Source organism: Agelaius tricolor, unplaced genomic scaffold (assembly GCF_023055355.1).
Source record: "Agelaius tricolor isolate 1412-34295 unplaced genomic scaffold, bAgeTri1.0.p SCAF_66, whole genome shotgun sequence".
NCBI classification, from domain to species: Eukaryota; Metazoa; Chordata; class Aves; order Passeriformes; family Icteridae; genus Agelaius; species Agelaius tricolor.
In genome coordinates, this window is record NW_027269326.1 from 643,942 (window position 1) to 665,880 (window position 21,939).

The following is a 21,939-nucleotide window of genomic DNA, read 5'->3' on the forward strand; positions in this document are numbered from 1 at the left end:
GGGCTCACATCCCCCCATGTCCTTGGTGACCACCGAGGTGATGCTGCACTGGGCTGTGGGTGCACCCTCAGGAAGGGGGTGCTGAGGAGGATGAGGCAGTGTTGGGGTGATACTGGGGTTCATTGGGAGAGGAGAACCCTCAGAGTGGAACATTTCAGCTTCTCCTGGGCTCACATCCCCCCGCCCCAGAGCAGGAGGGAGCAGAACTGGATGGCCCCAAAAGCTGCAGCCGTGTCCACCCCCTCCATGGCTCCCCTTTGCTCCCTGTGGCCTCAGCACCAGTGAGGGTGCCCAGCATGGGGCTGGTTTGGGGTGCAGAGCTGCTCCTGCACCCCAGCAGTGCAGGCTGAGCTGTGACATCCTCCTGATTTACCGAGTGCAGCATCCGACCCCGAATTCAGCTCCTTCTCCTTCTCACTCTTTCTTTTTTTCCTTTTTTTTTTTTTTAATGAGTCAACCTCTCATCTGTCATATTAAACCTCCTCATTACCAGGTATCTAAATTTTGCTCTGACAATAGTGACAGGGGAAGCTGAGATCTCATTGCCACGGCGCAGGGGCTCTGGGGAGCTGGCAGGTGGTTATTTCATGCCCTGCAGGGAGCCGTGGGGGTGGGCAACAAGAGCTGGATAATGGGCTCCTGCTTGCTTGCCATCATTTAGAAAACCCTACTTTAGTGCAGAGGGAAAAAAAAAAAAATTACCCCCAGTCTCTGCCTCTGGAGCTGGTGAGAGATGGAGAACATGGGGGAAGGGGAGCAGCTTTGGGGGTCTGGCTGCTGCTCCCTGGGTGTGAAGGGGGAAATTGGGATGGGAGTGGTTGGGGAAATTGGGATGGGGTTGGGTTGGGATGGAGGGTAAATGGGGATGGAGGATGAATGAGGATGGAGGGTAAATAGGGATGGAGGATAAATGGGGATGGAGGGTGAATGGGGATGGAGGGTAAATGGGGATGGAGGGTGAATGAGGATGGAGGATAAATGGGGGATGGAGGGTGAATGGGGATGGAGGGTAAATAGGGATGGAGGATAAATGGGGATGGAGGATAAATGGGGATGGAGGGTGAATGGGGATGGAGAGTAAATGAGGATGGAGTATAAATGGGGATGGAGGGTAAATGGGGGATGGAGGATAAATGGGGATGGAGGGTGAATGAGGATGGAGGGTAAATGGGGATGGAGGGTAAATGGGGATGGAGGGTGAATGGGGATGGAGGGTAAATGAGGATGGAGGGTAAATGGGGATGGAGGGTAAATAGGGATGGAGGGTAAATGGGGATGGAGGGTGAATGAGGATGGAGGGTGAATGAGGATGGAGGGTAAATGGGAATGGAGGGTGAATGGGGATGGAGGGTAAATAGGGATGGAGGGTAAATGGGGATTCAGGGTGAATGGGGATGGAGGGTGAATGGGGATGGAGGATAAATGGGGATGGAGGATAAATGGGGGATGGAGGGTAAATGGGGATGGAGGGTAAATGGGGATGGAGGATAAATGAGGATGGAGGGTAAATAGGGATGGAGGATAAATGGGGATGGAAGGTGAAAGGGGATGAGGGTGGCTGGGAGTGAGGATAGAAAGGGCTGGAGGGTGGATAGGGATGGCACAGGGCTGCCCTGTGCCTGCTGTTGGTACCACTGGGGAAGGGGAAGCTCTGGGGTGCCCCCAGGGAGCACCTGTGGAGCTGGTGAGAGATGGAGAACATGGGGGAAGGGGGGGAGCAGCTTTAGGGGTCTGGCTGCTGCTCCCTGGGTGTGAAGATGGGGATGGGAGGGGTTGGGGATGGAGGGTGAAAGGTGGAAGGAGATGAGGGTGGATGCAGTTGGTACCACTGGGGAAGGGGATGCTCTGGGCATATTTGAGGTGCCCCCAGGGCATGCAGGGTTCCCAGCCTGGATGGGCACACCTGAAGAAGCTGCTGAGCCACCTGGGACAGCACAGTCAGGCTCAGGGTGACCTCTGCTGCAAGGATGCCACCACCAAGGTCACTGCTCAAGGTCATGAGGCTTAATCTGGCAGCTGCATCACCTTTGGTAGCTGTTCTCAGGGTGCTCTGAAGGTCCCTTTAGTAGGGGACTGTCCAAGCCCTGCTGTTTCACTCCAAGCCCTGCAGTGGCTCCTCCCTCCCTGTAGCATCTCCAGGAGAGAGGACCAGCTGCCTCTCTGGGAAGCCAAGTGGTGTGAGGGGCTGCAAGGCCCTGCTTGTCCTGGTCCCAGAGGCTTTTCCTTCCTGAAACTGGGTCCTTGCCTCGGGTGAGGGTTCCCTGGTTGGCTTTTGGACAGCACCAAGCAGGGCTGTGGGTTTGCCAGTGGAGCTCCTGCCCTGTGTCCCCTCCAGCTTCTGCTGTCCTTGGCTGTGCTGGCAGTGCAGAGGAGGTCACTGTCACCCTGTCTGTGCAGAACATGTCCCCAGTTTGGGATGTGCTGGGTGTTCTGTGCATGTGCTGGCATCCCTGGCTGCCTGTGGTGTGGGATGAAACTGTGATCTGGGCTGTAGGGCACCAGGGATGAAACTGTGATCTGGGCTGTAGGGCACCAGGGTTCCTGCTTTGGGTGCTGCCTCCAGTTCTTGTGCTGCTGTTGGGACTGACATCCCTGTGCTGGTGTTGGGACTGACATCCCTGTGCTGGTGTTGGCACTGTCACCCTGTGCTGCTGTTGGGACTGTCACCCTGTGCTGGTGTTGGCACTGTCACCCTGTGCTGATGTTGGGACTGACATCCCCATCCCTGTGCTGGTGTTGGGACTGACATCCCTGTGCTGGTGTTGGCACTGTCACCCTGTGCTGATGTTGGCACTGACATACTTGTGCTGATGTTGGGACTGACATCCCCATCCCTGTGCTGCTGTTGGGACTGTCACCCCTGTGCTGGTGTTGGGACTGTCATCCCTGTGCTGGTGTTGGGACTGACATCCCTGTGCTGGTGTTGGGACTGTCACCCTTGTGCTGATGTTGGGACTGACACCCTTGTACTGGTGTTGGCACTGTCACCCTTGTGCTGGTGTTGGGACTGTCACCCTGTGCTGATGTTGGGACTGACACTTGTGCTGGTGTTGGCACTGTCACCCTGTGCTGATGTTGGGACTGATATCCCCATCCCTGTGCTGGTGTCATCCTTGTGCTGATGTTGGGACTGTCACTCCTGTGCTGATGTTGGGACTGACATCCCTGTACTGGTGTTGGCACTCTCATCCCTGTGCTGGTGTTGGGACTGTCATCCCTGTGCTGGTGTTGGGACTGTCACCCTTGTGCTGATGTTGGCATTGTCACCCTTGTGCTGATGTTGGCACTGACATACTTGTGCTGGTGTTGGGACTGTCATCCCCATCCCTGTGCTGCTGTTGGGACTGTCATCCCTGTGCTGGTGTTGGGACTGTCACCCTTGTGCTGCTGTTGGGACTGTCACCCCTGTGCTGCTGTTGGGACTGTCACCCTTGTGCTGCTGTTGGGACTGTCACCCTGTGCTGGTGTCTGACTCTGGCACACACAATGTGGGAGAAGAGAAGATCAACCCCAGTTTAATAATTTCCCCCAAATCCTTCCTTTCACCCACCCTTGCTCAGCAAGCACCAGTTCTCCAGTGCCAGGGCTGGGCTTGGCACGATGTGAGGTTTTGTTACAGCTCAGCAGAGCTGGTTGCACGCTTGGCATCTGCTTTTCTTCGGAGAGTGCCTGAATCTGGGTCAGGAATATCTGTGTGTGTGTGTGTGTGTGTGTGTCTTTCCAATTCCTTGGGGGCCTGCCTGAATCCTCACTGAATCCTGAATCCTCACTGAATCCTGAATCCTCACTGCTGCTCCCCTGAGCTACCTGCAGCTGCCAGGAGGAGCTGGGGGCTGCTTTGGCTGCCCATCCCCGGGAAATCTGAGCCCTGCCAGGGGTGCAGGAGGGTTGGCAGCTCAGCACTGGGCTGGCACCTGCCTGGCCAGCGGGATTTGGCCCCGGGCAGGGTCGGGCAGCTGCGTTTCTGAGCAGGAGGTTTGCTCTGGAGCCACGGTTCGGGCGCCTTCCTCTCCCCTCCCCCTGCCTGCATCTGGAGGTTCGACACAGGAACCCAGATAGCATCATCCTGAAACCAGAATAGAAGCTTTGGAGGAGACTCGAGCATGTTTGTGCGGTTTTTATCTCGGTTTGGAGATAAAGAGGTGCTAAACAATGCAAAGCTGGCGAGTTGGAGTCCCTCAGGGTGCTGGGGACTCGCTGGCACCTCCCTTGCTGCCCTGCCAGGCACATCCCTGGGTGCTGCATCCCTCCTGAGGGCCACATTGCCCTGGCAGCACTGCCCCCGTGGCACAGCAGAGCAGGGCTGGCAGCCAGCACCGTGCCAGGGCCTTTGCCAGAGAGGAAGAGCAAGGTTAACATGAGCTCTGGCTGTGTGTTTTAGGGAAGGGGCTTTGCAAAGGAGAAGGAAGTCAGTCCTGCTGATCCAGAAACCACACAGAAGGAAACTAAAAGTCCTTGGTGTCAGCATGGAGGATATGTTAAAAAAACAACAATTAGCTCACAAGAGGCAGCAAGAAAGGAAACAGGAAGGCAAGGAGTGCAGTTAAACAGGCGGGTTCAAGAGGTGACTTGAGCTAAATCCATGTCCTTAAGGGATGGGATCCAGGCCTGGCCATGGGTGGGGAAGTGGCTTTGCTCTGTGTCAGTGCAGGACTTGGTGTCCTCAAGGTGAGGCTCAGAGACCTCAGCTGCAGCTGCTCTTTATTTGCAGCTGCTTTTGGTGGCTGTTGGCAGCAGGTGCAGGGGTCTCAGCTGGGCTGGGGGCTGCTGGGGCAGTGGGGCCATCTCACCTCCCCATGCAGCTGCTGCTTGAGCTAAAAGCTGCAGCTTTGGGGCAGGAGTGGTGCAGCAGCTGCTCTTGGCCACCTCCAAAGCACCACTGCCACCTTCAAAACATCACTGCCACCTCGAGAGCATCACTGCCACCTCCAAAGCACCACTGCCACCTCCAAAGCACCACTGCCACCTCCAAAGCACCACTGCCACCTCCAAAGCATCACTGCCACCTCGAGAGCATCACTGCCACCTCCAAAGCACCACTGCCACCTCCAAAACATCACTGCCACCTCCAGAGCATCACTGCCACCTCCAAAGCACCATTGCCACCTCCAAAACATCACTGCCACCTCCAAAGCACCACTGCCACCTCCAAAACATCACTGCCACCTCCAAAGCACCACTGCCACCTCTAAAGCATCACTGCCACCTCCAAAACATCACTGCCACCTCCAAAGCACCACTGCCACCTCTAAAGCATCACTGCCACCTCCAAAGCATCACTGCCACCTCCAAAACATCACTGCCACCTCCAAAACATCACTGCCACCTCCAAAACATCACTGCCACCTCCAAAACACCACTGCCACCTCCAAAGCACCACTGCCACCTCCAAAGCATCACTGCCACCTCCAAAGCACCACTGCCACCTCCAAAGCATCACTGCTTCCTCCCCCCTTGCTCTGTTCCCTCACCCAGCAGGGCCAGTGAGGGGCTCAGTGTGGTGTAAGCCACTTCCCACTGCAGGCCAGCTCAGGGCTTGGTTTGCATTCCTCACCTGGGCTCTCCTGCCTGAGGGGACAGACAGGGTGAGTTGGTGTGGACAGGGAGATGGGCATGGCCCAGCTGTCAGTGCTGGCAGCCTGGAGAGCCACTGCTGTGCCCAGCTGGTCCCACAGCCTGTGAGGGGCCAGGATTGTGCCCCTCTGCCCCACTCTGGTGAGACACCCCTGCAGTGCTGCCTCCAGCTCAGGAGGAAGAGCACAAATGTCCTGGAGTGAGTCCAGAGGAGAGCATGGAGATGCCCTGAGGGCTGGATCCCCTCTGCTCTGGAGCCAGGCTGGAGGAGCTGGGGCTGTAGGGGAGTCTGGGGACACCTTGGAGCTCCATCCAGTGTGGAAAGGAGCTCCAGGAGAGCTGGAGAGGAACTTTGAACAAGGACCTGGAGTGATGGAGCAAGGCTTCCCACTGCCAAAGGGCCTGGCAAGAAATCTGTGGGGTCCTGGGAAGAAATCTGTGGGGTCCTGGGAAGAAATCTGTGGGGTCCTGGGAAGAACTGTGTCCCTGTGAGTGGGTGACAGAGAGGGGGGATGAGATGAGCTTTAAGAATCTGACCATTGTAGAGCTCTGTACCACCTTGTACCCCACCTGCCCACTGGCTGTGTGCTGAAACTCCCTTGCCATGACCTTTTTCCCACAGAGAAGCTGCAAGGCTGGGACAAGTTACTGCTGTCATTTCTGTATGTGGGTAAACCTGACAGCCCCCAAAATGTGCTGGGGCTTGGGTCCATTAATTCAGTTCCTGCTCCTTGGGAGAGGGGGGGATTGTGGCAGAGAGGAGCCTCCCTTTACTCTCAGCCAGACCTCGATGGGATGGAGCCTGTTAAGGAGAAACACATCTTGGGGAGGTGTTTTCTGCAAATCTTGGGTAAGAGCTGGGTTGGTCCCTCAGTGGCAGCATTGGGTGCCTGGAGGGAGCAGCTGCTGGCCTGGGCTGTGACCTGCCATGCCTGTCACCTGCATCTCTCCCTCCAAGCTGGGACTTTCTGTGCCTCCATAAGATGAGCTGTGTCTTCACAGGGCAGCATTTTTCTCCTTTTCCCAACCTTCAAATGTCCTTTGAAGCTCCTTTTGCAGGTTTCCTTGCAGCCAAGGATGTCCTCGTTGCACTGGGCCTGTTTTGGGGATGGAGATCAGGAAAACATCCCTTGAACAGGTGCCAACCCATCCCAATTTTGCCCTCCCTCATGTCACTGGCTCTGCTGTGTGTCCCTGCACTGAGGAGCACGGTGCCACATGCTGGGAAAAAGCAAAGAGCTCCAAAGGAAAATACATTTTTTTGGAAAGGATGCGTTTATTTGCCTTTATTTATCTTCCTAAAGCTTTCAGATTAATCTTTTTGATCTTGCCTCTGCAGCTGCATGGCCAAGGTTTGGTTTCTTTCAGCTGACATTGTGCTGAGAGCACAGAGCACTGCAAGGGGGGTGTTAAGGAAGGGCAGCAGAATTCCTTTGCTCTGGAGAGGGGCGGTGTGTCGAGCTAACTTTAGTAAGGAGCAACTAAAAAGGGATGCAATAAAAGTATATTAAAAATAGCAAACGGCCGTAGAAAGTGGATGTGAGGCTCTCAGCGTCCCCTGCTTGTGCCCAGAGAAACGTGGGGCTGGAAAAGGGACGAGTTATGGAGCAGTGCAGAGCCCCCCGCTGCCTGAGCAAAAAAGCAAAGGTGAAACCACTTAGAAGTAGGTGAACCAGATCAGAAGTTTGTACAGCAGATTAAAAAAAAAAAAATAATCCAGAAATAAAGACTTGAAAGAGATATCAGCTCCTCTGTGTGCTCAGCTCCCCAGATTCCTTGTTTTGTAAAAACATCTCCCAGCTGAGATTCCTCTGCGCTTTTTCTTTCTTTTTCCCCCTCCCGTTTGCAAAATGCTAACTCTGCTCTCTCGCCTGTCTCTCCAATTTGGAGCAATTTACTGGGAGCCGGGGATGAATTACTCAGCACAGAGTTAACCAGCACCTGCTCGGAGTTAATTGGCATGTGTGCTAATTGCCGTGATAGTCACACTTGTGCGAGCTGAGTGCGGGGAGGGGGGAGCTCCTCCAGCCCAGAGCTTCTCATGCTCAGCTCCCTGATCCTGCCTGAGACTCCTGCCAGTGCCACAGGCTCGGGCTGGCTTTTTTCCAGCGGATTTGCAGGTCCTTTTCCATGCCCTTGGACCCTCCTTGTCAGGGTGGGGGAGCTGGGATGCTCCGTGGTTTCCTTGGAAAACGAGGCTCAGGAGAAAGGAAGAAGCTGCTGTCTGAGAAGGAGGAGATGATGCTTTAATGAGCGGGGTTATTGTTTAGAAAATCATTCAAGACCCCCAAAGTGAGAAGTTATTTAGCAGCTCAGCTCCTTGTGGCAGTCCTGTGCTCTGGGTGCTGGTTCAGGTGCTTGAATTCCCCCTGATCACAGAGGAGGGTCCTGGGTGATCTTGGTGCTTGTTCAGATGCTTAAATTCCACCTGATCACAGAGGAGGGTCCTGGGTGAATCTTGGTGCTGGTTCAGATGCTTGAATTCCACCTGAGCACAGAGGAGGGTCCTGGGTGAATCTTGGTGCTGGTTCAGGTGCTTGAATTCCACCTGAGCACAGAGGGAGGGTCCTGGGTGATCTTGGTGCTGGTTCAGGTGCTTGAATTCCACCTGAGCACAGAGGAGGGTCCTGGGTGATCTTGGTGCTGGTTCAGGTGCTTGAATCCCCCCTGAGCACAGAGGAGGGTCCTGGGTGCTCTGGGTGCCTCAGGCTGGGCAGTGAGGGAGCCAAAGCAATGTGGTGGTGAGGGAGAGGGAGCTCCAGGGATCCTCCTGGGCTGGGGCTGAGCCCCAGCAGCAGCAGGGCCAGCAGAGATGAGGGCAGCTCTCCAGGTTTCTTGCCCTTCCAGCTGCTGTTCAGAAACTCAAACCAGTGGTTGGACTTTCTGAAAGAGCCACCTGGGCAGGAAACGTGAAAATACCTGGGTTTAAAAATACGGTGGGGGAAAAAACCCAACCTAAAAACAAATGAAGTCACCCCAAAACCCCAATTCCATGAAGAGAAAAGGGAGGGGTTTGAAATCCCCTCTGTCAGGTGCATTTGGAGGGCAGCAAACATTCTGTGCTCTTCTCCATCCCTCCTCCTCACCCCATCCTAGGGCTGCCCTCCCCATGGGGTTTTTTCCTTCTCCTGCAGGGTACAGGGGTCAAGAGCATCACATGGCAGCTCCTTTTCTCGCCATGATGATGAGCAAAAACCTGTCAAATCACCTTTTTCCTGTGGAAAACTTTATCCAGCAGCACGAGCAAACCCTGAGGCTGGGACCATTGTCCCCAAGGTGCTGAGGATGCAGAGTCAGGACTCAGAGCAGCAGGAGGAACCCGGTTTGGTGGTTGAAAAAGGGGATTTGGTTTGAAACACTTGGGCTGTGTTTGTGGCCTGGGGAGAGGAATGTGGTTGGAAATTCACTGCTCCCATGTAAGAAACAGCAGCTGGTGTGGAGCTGAGGGCAGGGATGAGCAGCCCTGGGCCTTTTTCTTCATCCCTGCAAACATCTCATCTCTTAGAGCACCGTGCAGCTTTTGGCTGCCATAGCATCCTGTGAACAAGTCCCACAACGAAATTGTGTTAAAATATGTTTCCTTTCACTCAGTTGGAATTTACTGCCCGTTGTTCTGCAGTGTTTATTGTTGCTTCTGGAGAGTTCCTCTCTGGTTTGGACAGTAAATCCGCTGTCTTTCAGAGGCTTTCTCTGTCCAAGAGCTGCAGCACACGGAAAGAATTAGCATCTTGCCCTGTGTCTGGTTGTGGAGCTGTTGCTGCTTTGTGCTGCTGCTGGTGGTTTTGAAGATGTTGAAGGTGAATATTTTTCAGCCAGTTTAGAGAAGTGGCGACTCTGAAGGGAAAAGCAGCAAAGCAAACCCGACAAAAAGTTCCCCCTCTTCCAAAATTTCTTGGTGTGTGTGCAAAATCCTCACCCTGGTTCTGAGCCTTTGGGCTGTGGGGTCTCTCCTGGGTGGGCTCAAAGTGAGGGAAATACCAAGAGGATGCTCCAGGTGGATGAAATAAAAATCCTCATTTTCCTTTTGGGTCTTGCTTTATCACTGACTTTCGAGGGATGCTCACATGGTGTGAGCTGGAGCAGTGATGCCCCAGAACTGGTGATGCCCTGGAGCTGGTGATGCCCCAAAACTGGTGATGCCCTAGAGCTGGTGATGCTCTGGAACTGGTGATGCTCTGGAACTGGTGATGCCCCGGAGCTGGTGATGCTCTGGAACTGGTGATGCCCTGGAGCTGGTGATGCCCTGGAGCTGGTGATGCTCTGGAACTGGTGATGCTCTGGAACTGGTGATGCTCTGGAACTGGTGATGCCCCAAAACTGGTGATGCCCTGAAACTGGTGATGCTCTGGAGCTGGTGATGCACTGGAAGTGGTGATGCCCCCAAACTGGTGATTCTCTGGAGCTGGTGATGCTTGGAACTGGTGATGCCCCAAAACCGGTGATGCTCTGGGACTGGTGATGCCCCAGAACTGGTGATGCCCCAGAGCTGGTGATGCTCTGGAGCTGTTGATGCTTTGAAACTGGTGATGCTCCAAAACTGGTGATGCCCCAAAACTGGTGATGCCCTGAAACTGGTGATGCTCTGGAGCTGTTGATGCTTTGAAACTGGTGATGCTCCAAAACTGGTGATGCCCCAAAACTGGTGATGCTCTGAAACTGGTGATGCTTTGAAACTGGTGATGCTCTGGAGCTGGTGATGCTCTGGAGCTGGTGATGCTTGGAACTGGTGATGCCCCAAAACTGGTGATGCCCCAAAACTGGTGATGCCCCAGAACTGGTGATGCTTTGAAACTGGTTATGCCTTGAAACTGGTGATGCCCCAAAACTGGTGATGCTCTGGAGCTGGTTATGCCTTGAAACTGGTGATGCTCTGGAGCTGGTGATGCTCTGGGACTTGTATTTTTGGGGCTTTCCATGGTGGGATGGGCAGCAGCAGCCAAAGGATGCCCCTAGCACTGGCTCAGTGTTCCCCATGGTGACAGTGCTCCTCACAGCTGCATGGTCGCTCCCATTTTGCTGCTGGGAAGGAAACATGCACCTATTTTGGTAAATAATTACTTAAGAATTAAATGCCATCCCTGTATGATCTGTCCTTGCAAAGAGTCTTTTACTGATGGGATTTATGGGTAAAAAACCCAGGTTTTGCTGCCCTTTGTCTCTCTGGTCTTCTTCATGACCTCCCCATACCTCATCCTCCCTGGAGGGCAAATTGTGGGTGTCAGGATGGGGAACCACAGAACATGATGCACCATGATTAATTCCCCCCCCCCAAAAAAAGCAGAGAAAAAGATGAAGTGACTCACGTGACTCAGTGAACCCCAAAACTGAGTGTGGTAGTGAGACCATTTGGGTTTCTTGTTGGAGCATGGTCTGATGAGGAGCTGAAGGATGGGGCCAAGGTCTTCAGCAGGGTCTGGGGGTGCTCTGGGGTGGGAGAGGAGCAGGAGGAGCTTGGTCAGGTTGGCTGTGGCTGCTGCTTTGAATATGGGAGAAAAACCTGGTTTTTTGGGGTTTTTTTAATGCTTTTTGTGTCAGGCTGGGGGCTGCCAAGTTTTGGCAGATAGGAAGCTATTTTGGGACTGGCTTTTCCCTTTGCCTGGGTCTTGGCACAGGGCACCTTGCCTTAAATGCAGCGTTATCACTGCTGTTACCCAGCTGCTCAGAGCAGGGAGAAGGACATACCTGTGGAAAATGAACTGGCTGGAGTTCCCTCTTTGTCCCTGCAGTGCAGCACAGTGCTGGGAAATGACATGAGATGGGCTGGGGGGCTGTGCCAGGAGGTGCCCTGGTACATCTGGGTGCAGCCTCTGCTGCTGGGGGATGCAGATTCACGTGGGAGCCCCTGAGAGCTGCAGAACTCGTCCCTTTGGGGAGAGTTTTGGGCACAAGCCAAGCCCCAGATCCATGGAAACACCCTGTGGCTGAGCCCAGTGAAGGCCTGGCTGTCTCAGCTGCCTTCAGAGTCCTCCTTTCCTACAAGAATTGGGTGTCTGTGCCTGGTTATGAGGTTCCTTTCAAGCAATCAAAGAAAGACATTTTAAAAATTCCAAATTGGAGATTAGTGCAGAAACTGGAGACGGATTTAAATTGCCCAAGCTAATCACCAGCCACTCGACTGCTTATGACTTTATTAAGAGCAAAAAAAAAAAGAAAAGGAAAAAAAAGCCTGGAGTGTCACAGAGGAGCAGTGATTCAGGGGCTCACTGCTGCCACCTCCTCCTCCTCACCCAGCATCGTGTGTCCTGTGCCATGTGTGTTCCTGGCCTCCATCCTCGGGCTTCTTGGAGACCAGTTTGGATAAATAAATCCATAAATCCCTCTGCAGCTCTCCTGGCCCCGAGCTGGCTGGGACAAAGCAGCAGAGCCCACTCTGGCCTGGGGCTGGGATCTGGCTGGGTTCTGGGCCTGTGTGGGGTTTGGGAGCAGAGTCTCACTGCTGTCTCTGTCCTGTGCAGGTTTCTGAGCAGCTGCTGCCTCCTCGTCCCCGCTGGATCTGCCTGTGCAGGACGGTACCATGAACTGAGCACGGAGCCGCGCCAACATTTTTTTTTTTTTTTTATTTTTGGTTTTGGCTTTTTTTGGGTTTGTTTTCCATCCGAGAGCAAAGCCCCCCCACCCCATCCAAAGCTTTTTGATGCAAGCATTCTAAAGTGGGGTTGCTGCTCCCCTCGCTGAGCCCCAGTGGTCCCGGCTGCGCTGAGGATTTCCCGAGAAGATGGGGAGGAAAAAGATCCAGATCCAGCGGATCACGGACGAGCGCAACCGGCAGGTCAGTGCTGTGTGTCCCTGCTGCCCCTGCTCCCCCTGGGGCTTCAGAATCACCCATTCCCATCCCTCCAGGGCTACCAGAGCCGTGCTTTTCCCAATCCATAAAACAAGCTGAGATTTAGGCCGGATCCAGGCGGATCCAGGACCAAGGCGTTGCTCCTCCTCGCCTTGGAGCTCTTGGAGCTCTTTCCATCTAAGTGCTTTTCCAGAAGAAAGTATCTTCCCCACTTAGTCCCCCCCCCTGTTTTTTTTTTTATTTCTTATTTTTGTCTCGCAGAAAATATATTTCAGTTGACATTTTCCATGTGGTTTTTCCAATCATAAACAGCCACAACAAGTATCCATTTTGCTGAACGCAAACAACTCCAATTATTCCCTTTTTTTTTTTTTTTTCCCCCCTCAATTGTAGACTTAAATGACTCCAGGGCTTTTTTCCTTGGGGCTCTTTTGAAGCCAAGCCCGAGACACGCATGTGCATGTGTGTAGGAATGCATTCATGTATCTCAGAGGGAAAACAAAAACCAGCAGATTATTCCCAAATTTCCATGTTCCTTCAACTGGAATGGTGGAGCAGCAGCACTTTGCCAGCCCAGGTTTGCTCTGGGATGACTCTGGCCATGTATTTCCCATTACCACAGGACTTCCAGGCAGCTCCCTTTGCTTTCTGTGCTCCTGGAGTTTGGCTCAGCAGATCCAAGCCTCTGCCTTTAGTCCAGCATGACTTGCCACACTTCTTTCCTGCCACTTTCACTCCAGAAAAACAGAAAAAAAAAAAACCAGCAAAAAAAGCATGTGGATATATTGTTAATCCTTAAAGAGTGTCAGAGAACAGAATTGGGTGAACCACTTTATTGCTCCTCAGCAAAACAATAGGAAATGGCAGATTTTCCTCATTATAGCTTCACGTGGTGATGGGGGCTGGGGTGGGCATCAGATTCTTTCTGCTGATGTCCCAGTTGCTCCTGGGGCTGTTTAGATCCATCATGAGGAGGAAACAGAGCCTTAGGGGTTGTGGGAGGATCTGGAGTGTATTTTATGGGGTGCAGAGGGGGAATGAGGGATCTGCAGTGACTGGAGCCTTGTTCAGACAAATGGAAAATAATTGGTAATGCTGGAGGGGAATGGCTGGATAGACCTTGGGGAAAGGAAGGAGGCACAGCTGAGTGATGGGATGTTCCTGAGGGATGAGCAGCTCTTCAGCCCTGGCTGGAGATGAAGACCCTTGCTGAGGGTGGGATTTGGCAGCAGGAGTTGCTTTCTGCATGGCTGGGTGTGATGATGGCTTTGGTGCATCTCTGACATCAGGTGTCCCCAAATCCCAGTTCCAGGGCTGGGGGACCCTGGTTTTTCCTGGCTGGGCTGGTTCTTCCAAAACCCAGCACGGGAGCGTCGCTCTCCAAGCCAGTGCAGCACATCTTGCTTTGCTTCCCAGCAGCCATCCCCATCAGATGGGGTGTAAATTGGTAAATTGGTCAGCAGCACAGCTTTGCAATCAATTTTCACTGCTCTCTTTCTTTGGGAAAAAAGGACATACAGGAAAACATACAGGAAGATGGGACATTTCATGATAAAGGATTGCTGCAGGCAGTGGGGTCTGCTCCATCCACTGTGGGAGGAGCTGTAAAGAGGGGCAGAAGCCTCTTGCTGCACTCTCCTGGGCCATGCAATGCCAGGATCTGATCCCCAGAGTCACAAGTGTCCCGTGTTATTTTATCTCATAGAAAAATGGAATGGTTTGGGTTGGAAGGGATCTTAAAAGTCCATCTCATCCCACCCCCCTGCCATGGCAGGGACACCTTCCACTGTCCCAGGCTGCTCCAAGCCCTGCCCAACCTGGCCTTGGGCACTGCCAGGGATGGGGCAGCCTCAGCTGCTCTGGGCACCTGTGCCAGGGCCTCCCCACCCTCCCAGGAAAAATTTCCTTCCAATATCCCCTCTAAATCTCCCCTTTTTCAGTTTGAAACTCTGCCCCTTGTCCCACCACCATCTCCCCATGTAAGAAGTCCCTCTGTGTGTGTTTGCTAAGCCCCTTAAGAGCTGCAAGGCTGCACTGAGGTGTCCCCAGAGCCACCTCTGGCTTCTCACTCCCCTCCCTCTCCTGCTGTTGCTGTGGGTCAGTGGTGAGGAGCTGATGTGTGCTGCAGGCTGCCAGCTAAACTGCCCTAAACCCAGCCTGGGAGCATCCTCACTGCCTTAAACCCAGCCTGGGAGCATCCTCAACCCAGTCCTTAAACCCAGCTTGGGAGCATCCTCACTGCCTTAAACCCAGCCTGGGAGCATCCTCACTGCCCTAAACCCAGCCTGGGAGCATCCTGAACTGCCTTAAACCCAGCCTGGGAGCATCCTCAGCTGCCTTAAACCCAGCCTGGGAGCATCCTCAGCTGCCTTAAACCCAGCCTGGGAGCATCCTCACTGCCTTAAACCCAGCCTGGGAGCATCCTCACTGCCTTAAACCCAGCCTGGGAGCATCCTCAACCCAGTCCTTAAACCCAGCTTGGGAGCATCCTGAACTGCCTTAAACCCAGCTTGGGAGCATCCTGAACTGCCTTAAACCCAGCCTGGGAGCACCCTCAGCTGCCCTAAACCCAGCCTGGGAGCATCCTCACTGCCTTAAACCCAGCCTGGGAGCATCCTCACTGCCTTAAACCCAGCCTGGAACCTCCTCAACTGCCCTAAACCCAGCCTGGGAGCATCCTCACTGCCTTAAACCCAGCCTGGGAGCATCCTCAGCTGCCCTAAACCCAGCCTGGAACCTCCTCAGCTGCCTTAAACCCAGCCTGGGAGCATCCTCAACCCAGCCCTTAAACCCAGCCTGGAACCTCCTCAGCTGCCTTAAACCCAGCCTGGGAGCATCCTCAGCTGCCCTAAACCCAGCCTGGGAGCATCCTCAGCTGCCTTAAACCCAGCCTGGGAGCATCCTCAACCCAGTCCTTAAACCCAGCTTGGGAGCATCCTCACTGCCTTAAACCCAGCCTGGGAGCATCCTCACTGCCTTAAACCCAGCCTGGGAGCATCCTGAACTGCCTTAAACCCAGCCTGGGAGCATCCTCAACCCAGTCCTTAAACCCAGCTTGGGAGCATCCTGAACTGCCTTAAACCCAGCCTGGGAGCATCCTCAGCTGCCTTAAACCCAGCCTGGGAGCATCCTCAGCTGCCTTAAACCCAGCCTGGGAGCATCCTCACTGCCTTAAACCCAGCCTGGAACCTCCTCAGCTGCCTTAAACCCAGCCTGGGAGCATCCTCAGCTGCCTTAAACCCAGCCTGGGAGCACCCTCAGCTGCCTTAAACCCAGCCTGGGAGCATCCTCAGCCCAGCCCTGCCCTAAGGGCAGCTCTCCCCCTGCTCTGGCTGGGGGCAGGGGGCACAGTCAGCTCTCCTGGGCTGCTGGAATGCAGGGCTGGATGCCCCAGCTGTGCCAGACACTGTCCTTGGCACGTCCTGGCAGCTCCTTGGCACGTCCTGGTGGCTCCTTGGCATTCCCTGGGTGGCTTCTTGGCATTCCCTGATGGCTCTTTGGCATTCCTGGTGGCTCCTTGGCATGCTGGGGTGGTCCTTGTCATTCCTTGGTGGTTCCTTGGGATGTCCTGGTGTCTCCTTGGCATTCCTTGGTGGCTCCTTGGCATTCCTGGGTGGCTCCTTGGCACATCCTGCTGGCTCCTTGACATTCCTGGGTGGCTCCTTGGCATATCCTGGCAGCTCCTTGGCACGTCCTGGTGGCTCCTTGGCACGTCCTGGTGGCTCCTTGGCATTCCTGGGTGGCTCCTTGGCATTCCCTGGTGGCTCCTTGGCATGCTGGGGTGGTCCTTGGCATGTCCTGGCAGCTCCTTGGCATTCCTGGGTGGCTCCTTGGCATTCCTTGGTGGCTCCTTGGCATGTCCTGGTGGCTCCTTGGGATGTCCTGGTGGCTCCTTGGCATTCCCTGGGTGGCTCCTTGGCATTCCTTGGTGGCTCCTTGGCATTCCCTGGTGGCTCCTTGACATTCCTGGGTGGCTCCTTGGCACATCCTGGCAGCTCCTTGGCACGTCCTGGTGTCTCCTTGGCATTCCCTGGTGGCTCCTTGGGATGTCCTGGGTGGCTCCTTGGGATGTCCTGGTGGCTCCTTGGCATGACCTGGTGGCTCCTTGGCACATCCTGGCAGCTCCTTGGCATGACCTGGTGGCTCCTTGGCACATCCTGGCAGCTCCTTGGCATGACCTGGTGGCTCCTTGGCACATCCTGGCAGCTCCTTGGCATTCCTGGGTGGCTCCTTGGGATGTCCTGGTGACTCCTTGGGATGTCCTGGTGTCTCCTTGGGATGCCTGGGGCGGACAGCAGTGGGAATAGTGCAGGGATGCCCTGGAGAATGAGGGGTTCCCCAGTGGTGGTGGCCACAAGAGGCTCCAGCAGGACGTGGAGCTGCTGCAGTGGGTCCAGAGGAGGCCACAGAGCTGCTCTGAGGGCTGGAGCCCCTCTGCTCTGGAGCCAGGCTGGGGCTGTTCAGCCTGGAGGAGGCTCCATGGAGATCTAAAGGGGCTCTGGGAAGCTGGGGAGGAACTTTGGAGAAGGACCTGGAGTGACAGGACAAAGGGGGAATGGTTTTAAACTGAAAAGAGGGAGATTTAGGTTGGATATCAGGAGAAAATTGTTCCCTGTGAGGGTGGGAAGGCCCTGGCACAGAGAAGCTGTGGATGCCCCATCCCTGGAAATGTCCAAGGCCCCAACCCCAGGCTCTCCCCTCTCACCAATTTGGCAATATTTGGCAATATTTGGCAATATTTGGCTGGACAAGGCTTGGAGCAGCCTGGGATAGTTGAAGATGCCCCTGCCCATGTCAGGGGGTGGGACAAGATGAGCGTTTAGATCCCTTCCAACCCAGCCCAGTGTGTGATTGTGTGAATTCCAGCAGCAGCCAAACCCAGGGGAGGAGAGGAGCAAGTAAGAGTCACTAATGTCATTAGAGGAATTAGTGCAGAGGATTTGCCACAACAGATCAGGCCATCAGTCCTTCAGGGCCAGGCTGCTGACTCTGGCAACTGCCAATATGCTTTACATCAGGGGAAAGGCAAAAAATCCCTGCTAGTGTGGGGCAGTAATTCCTTCCTGACCCCTTTGGTGATCGGCTTAGGCCCTGGAGCATGAGATTTGATTACCCTCTTAGACTTACAAGGTTAATTCTTCTAGATGAGGCTCATGCACAGTGTCAGGGGAGGTTTGAGGTTTCTGTCCCAGGTCATGAGTGGATGCACAAAGCCCTGGTAGGTGATGCTTTTGTGTGATGTGGTGGCTAAAGGGCAAATCTTTGCTTTTCCCTGCAAGATGGTGCCAATAGAGAGGGCTCTGTCTGCAGAGGGAGCATCCCCTCATCTCTACAGGGGTGATTTGGTGGTTTGTGTTCTGCTGAGCTGTGCCCAGGTTGCTGGTGGATTTGGGGGAGGTGACCCCACACTCTTCACTGCTCGAGGGCACAACCCAGACCATGTTTTGTCCCTGCTCTTCAAAGCCAAGAGCTGCCCCATGGTTTGAACCCCACATCTCAGCCTCACCTCATTGCCTCCAGGGCAGAACCCAGACCGTGTTTTGTCCCTGCTCTTCAAGGCCAAGAGCTGCCCCATGGTTTGAACCCCACATCTCAGCCTCACCTCACTGCCTCCAGTCTTGGTGGCTGAGCCCATCAAGGTGTGGTTTGGCCGGTTGTCCCTGGCTCTGTGGCTGCAGGAACAACCCTGGGCTCTTTGTTCTGGTGGAGACCCTCAGGTGTTTTCCTGCTGGGGCTCCTCCAGCTGCTTGGAGGGTCAGGCAGAGCCTGGAGGCCACCCCAGCAGGGACAGAGGGGCAGGTCCTGGTGGGGAAAGAGGGACAGAGGGGCAGGTCCTGGTGGGGAAAGGGGCAGAGAGACAGGTCATGCTGGGAAAAGGGACAGAGGGACAGGTCCTGGTGGGGAAAGGGGCAGAGAGACAGGTTTTGGTGGGGAAAGGGGCAGAGGGACAAGTCCTGCTTGGAAAAGGGGCAGAGGGACAGGTCCTGGTGGGAAAAGGGACAGAGGGACAGGTCCTGTTGGGAAAAGGGGCAGAGGGACAGATTTTGGTGGGGAGGGGTACAAAGGGACAGGTCCTGTTGGGGAGGAGGACAAAGGGACAAGTTTTGGTGGGGAAGGGGGAAGAGGGCCAGGTTTTGGTGGGGAAGGGGGCAGACGGACAAGTCCTGCTGGGAAAAGGGACAGAGGGACAGGTTTTGGTGGGGAAGGGGGTCAGGGAGACAGGTCCTGCTGGGGAGGGGGACAAAGGGACAGATCCTGCTGGGAAAAGGGGCAGGGAAACAGGTTTTGGTGGGGAAGGGGACAAAGGGACAGGATTTGGTGGGGAAGGGGGTCAGGAAGACAGGTCCTGTTAGGGAAGGGGACAGAGAGACAGGTCCTGTTGGGGAGGAGGACAAAGGGACAAGTTTTGGTGGGGAAGGGGGAAGAGGGCCAGGTTTTGGTGGGGAAGGGGACAGAGGGACAGGTCCTGTAGGGAAGGGGACAGAGAGACAGGTCCTGCTGGCAAAGGGGGTCAGGAAGACAGGTCCTGCTGGGGAAGGGGGCAGAGATACCAGGTCCTGCTGGGGAAGGGGGCAGAGATACCAGGTTTTGGTTTCAGAGCCTGTCCTGCCACAGCTGCAGGAGCAGAAGCACAGCTGGCTCCCACCTGTGGCACTGCCAGCTCCTGGTGCTGGGAGCTGCCCCCCAGCAGAGGTTTTGGGTGGGTGAGAAGTGCAGAATGCTGCTGGGGAGGGGGAGCTGTCGGTGAAAGGAGCTGCCCTCAGGTGATTCCATTTGAGCAGGGTGCTCTGGGGTGCTGCTGGTGTGATGTGAGAGCCCAGAGCGGGCGCACGTGGCGGCCACAGCAGCACAGGGACCAGCCCAGCGCTTGCCAGGGGCCGAGGTGATTAGAGCAGAATCTCATTACTGCTTAATTATCTCTGGGAGGTGCTGGGGACGGGGCAGCAGCTCCCCTTGCCAAGTGTGCCCAGAGCTGCCCCTGCCCTCCTGCCACTCGTGGCTTTGTCTCCAGGGCTGCAGGACCCTGAGGCTGCATTTTGGGTGCTGCTGGCAGCTCCATGGCCTGTGGCTGGGATGCAGCAGCCTCATTCACTCTCCTTCCTCAGCTCTGCAAATTAAAGGTGTTCACTTGCAAAATTGATGCTGTGGTGGAGGCCCAGAGTGGAGTGCAACCTTCCCACGTGGAGAAGGGAGCAGGTCTTGGCACCCCAGGGCATCTCAGCTCATCTCCAACCCTTCCCTGGAGGCTGCTTTGCTCCCAGAGCAATGCTTAGCACAAAGCCATGACCTCCTGCCTCTTCTTTTCTTCTTCTGTTTTTTTATTTGCTCGGAGGGCATTGGCCAAGCCTCGTGCCTTCCCCATCAGCGTGCTGCCTGTTCAGGGGGTGGGGGACCCTCAGCAGCTCTGTCTGCACTGCAGCAGGGCCAGGGAGCCCCAAACCAGCTCCTTCTCCAGCAGCTGGCTCCTGTTAGGAGTGTGGTGGTGAGAGCTGAGCGTGGGCTGGGAGTCACAGCCCAACGTCTGCCCTGCAGCTGGAGCTGCTGCTGGAGCCAGCACCCAGCCCCAGCCCTCAGGATCGCTCCTGCTCTGCTCACAGCTCAAAGCAGGGCAGGCTGGGGAGACAGGGGACCCCATTTGGGCAGGCAAGGAAAGGAGAACCCCCCAGTGAGGTCCCACAAAGGGACAGCAAGGTGGGAGGTTTTGGTTCAGCAAGGTGGAAGTGGCAGCTGGGCAGCCCCTGGCACAGGGGGGCTCATGGTGCCCTTGGGGGAGGGATCAATGGGGGCTGGTGAGCAGGAGAGTGGTTACCCCTGGGTGGTTTTGGGGTGCTGAGCCCCAGCTCTGTGGCCCCCAGGGTTGGGCACTCACAGCACAGCTGCAGTGAGAGAGGACAAGATCTCCATGGCTTGAATATTCCACTTAAAAACCCGCAGCCCCCGGACAGATGGCAGCTCTGCTGGGGATTTTGCTGAAATTTATTTTCTCTTGATTTGGCAATATGTGATTTCCAAGGCTGATAATCATCTTTGTGCTTGTGAAGTGTCTGCCTTTGGAGGATCCCAAAATAGGCAGCAATAGGAACCGTTGGGAAGAGGGAGGCGAGAGAGGAGAGCTTGGGGTTGGCTCCAGTTGGGGAAACTGAGACAGAATATTCCTTCTGCATTCCCCTTCTTCCTTTTCCTCTTCCCCCAGTGGTCATTCCATTTGCCTCTGGGAGCTGCTGGCAGCGTGGCCACAGCTTCTGACCGTGGCTGTCCTTGCTTTCAGGTGACCTTCACCAAGCGTAAGTTTGGCTTGATGAAGAAAGCCTACGAGCTGAGCGTGCTGTGCGACTGTGAGATCGCCCTCATCATCTTCAACCACTCCAACAAGCTGTTCCAGTATGCCAGCACCGACATGGACAAGGTGCTGCTCAAGTACACCGAGTACAACGAGCCCCACGAGAGCCGGACCAACGCCGACATCATCGAGGTGAGGCCCAGCTGTGCCACCAGGCTGGGGCCAGGGCTGAGGCTGGGACCGCTCTGCACGCAGGGAGGGCATGGGGCAAGCAGATCTGCCACACTCAGGTGGATTTGGCGTGGTTTGGGTTCAGCAAAGCCGTGAAAATAACTCTGTTCTGGGTGGTAGAGTTGTCTCCAGTTGTGTGGTGATCCGCTGGCCTGAAGCTTGAGGGGCAGGTTTGCTGTGTTGGACCCTGCTGTGGAATCCAGACAAACCATGAGGTGGATTTGGGGCTGCTGCTGGACTGCCTGGTGCAGCTGGTGGCATTGTTCTGAAATACCTGGTGCAGCTGGTGACACTGCCCCCACCTGATATTCAGACACAGTGAGGTTGTGGGAGGGCACCGGTGGCCAAATTGCAGGGGAATTCAGGAGGGATGGACCAGCTGGGATGTACCAGGGCCTGCTCAAAGCATGGCCAAGCTCATGGATGGACCAGGTGGGATGGACCAGGGCCTGCTCAAAGCATGGCCAAGCTCATGGGATGGTCCAGGGCCTGCTCAAAGCATGGCCAAGCTCATGGATGGACCAGGTGGGATGGACCAGGGCCTGCTCAAAGCATGGCCAAGCTCATGGGATGGTCCAGGGCCTGCTCAAAGCATGGCCAAGCTCATGGGATGGTCCAGGGCCTGCTCAAAGCATGGCCAAGCTCATGGGATGGTCCAGGAACTGCTCAAGGCATGGCCAAGCTCATGGGATGGTCCAGGGCCTGCTCAAAGCATGGCCAAGCTCATGGGATGGTCCAGGGCCTGCTCAAGGCATGGCCAAGCTCATGGGATGGTCCAGGTGGGATGGTCCAGGGCCTGCTCAAAGCATGGCCAAGCTCATGGCTTGGTGGGTTTGCTCAAGGCCTGTCTGGCTGTGTTTTGTGGGTCTCCAGGGATGGCCCAAGCACGCTCAGTCTGACCCATGCCCAGCACTGCCACTGGCACCGTGCCCAAGCTCTGCTCACTTCAAGGCCCTCTGCTCAGCTTTGTCCTTGTCCCTGGTGCTGGCAGAGCATCTCTGGGACAAGGGGGCACATGTGGCTCTCAGGACAGTGCCAGCAGTGCCTGGGTCCTTGGTCACATCCTCCC

The 21,939-nt window shown here is 55.3% G+C and overlaps 1 protein-coding gene across 50 annotated transcripts in view; it reads left to right on the forward strand.

Moving 5' to 3' along the window:
• The window catches only part of MEF2D (myocyte enhancer factor 2D), a 107,437-nt gene that overhangs the window by 34,393 nt on the left and 51,105 nt on the right, over positions 1–21,939 (forward strand). For all 50 annotated transcript variants that reach the window (XM_071417050.1, XM_071417053.1, XM_071417051.1 and 47 more), the window contains exons 3-4: positions 12,030–12,343; positions 20,628–20,831. In XM_071417050.1, the coding sequence (XP_071273151.1) occupies positions 12,290–12,343; positions 20,628–20,831 (258 nt within the window). In that variant the 5' untranslated portion in view covers positions 12,030–12,289. The remainder of the gene's footprint in view (positions 1–12,029; positions 12,344–20,627; positions 20,832–21,939) is intronic.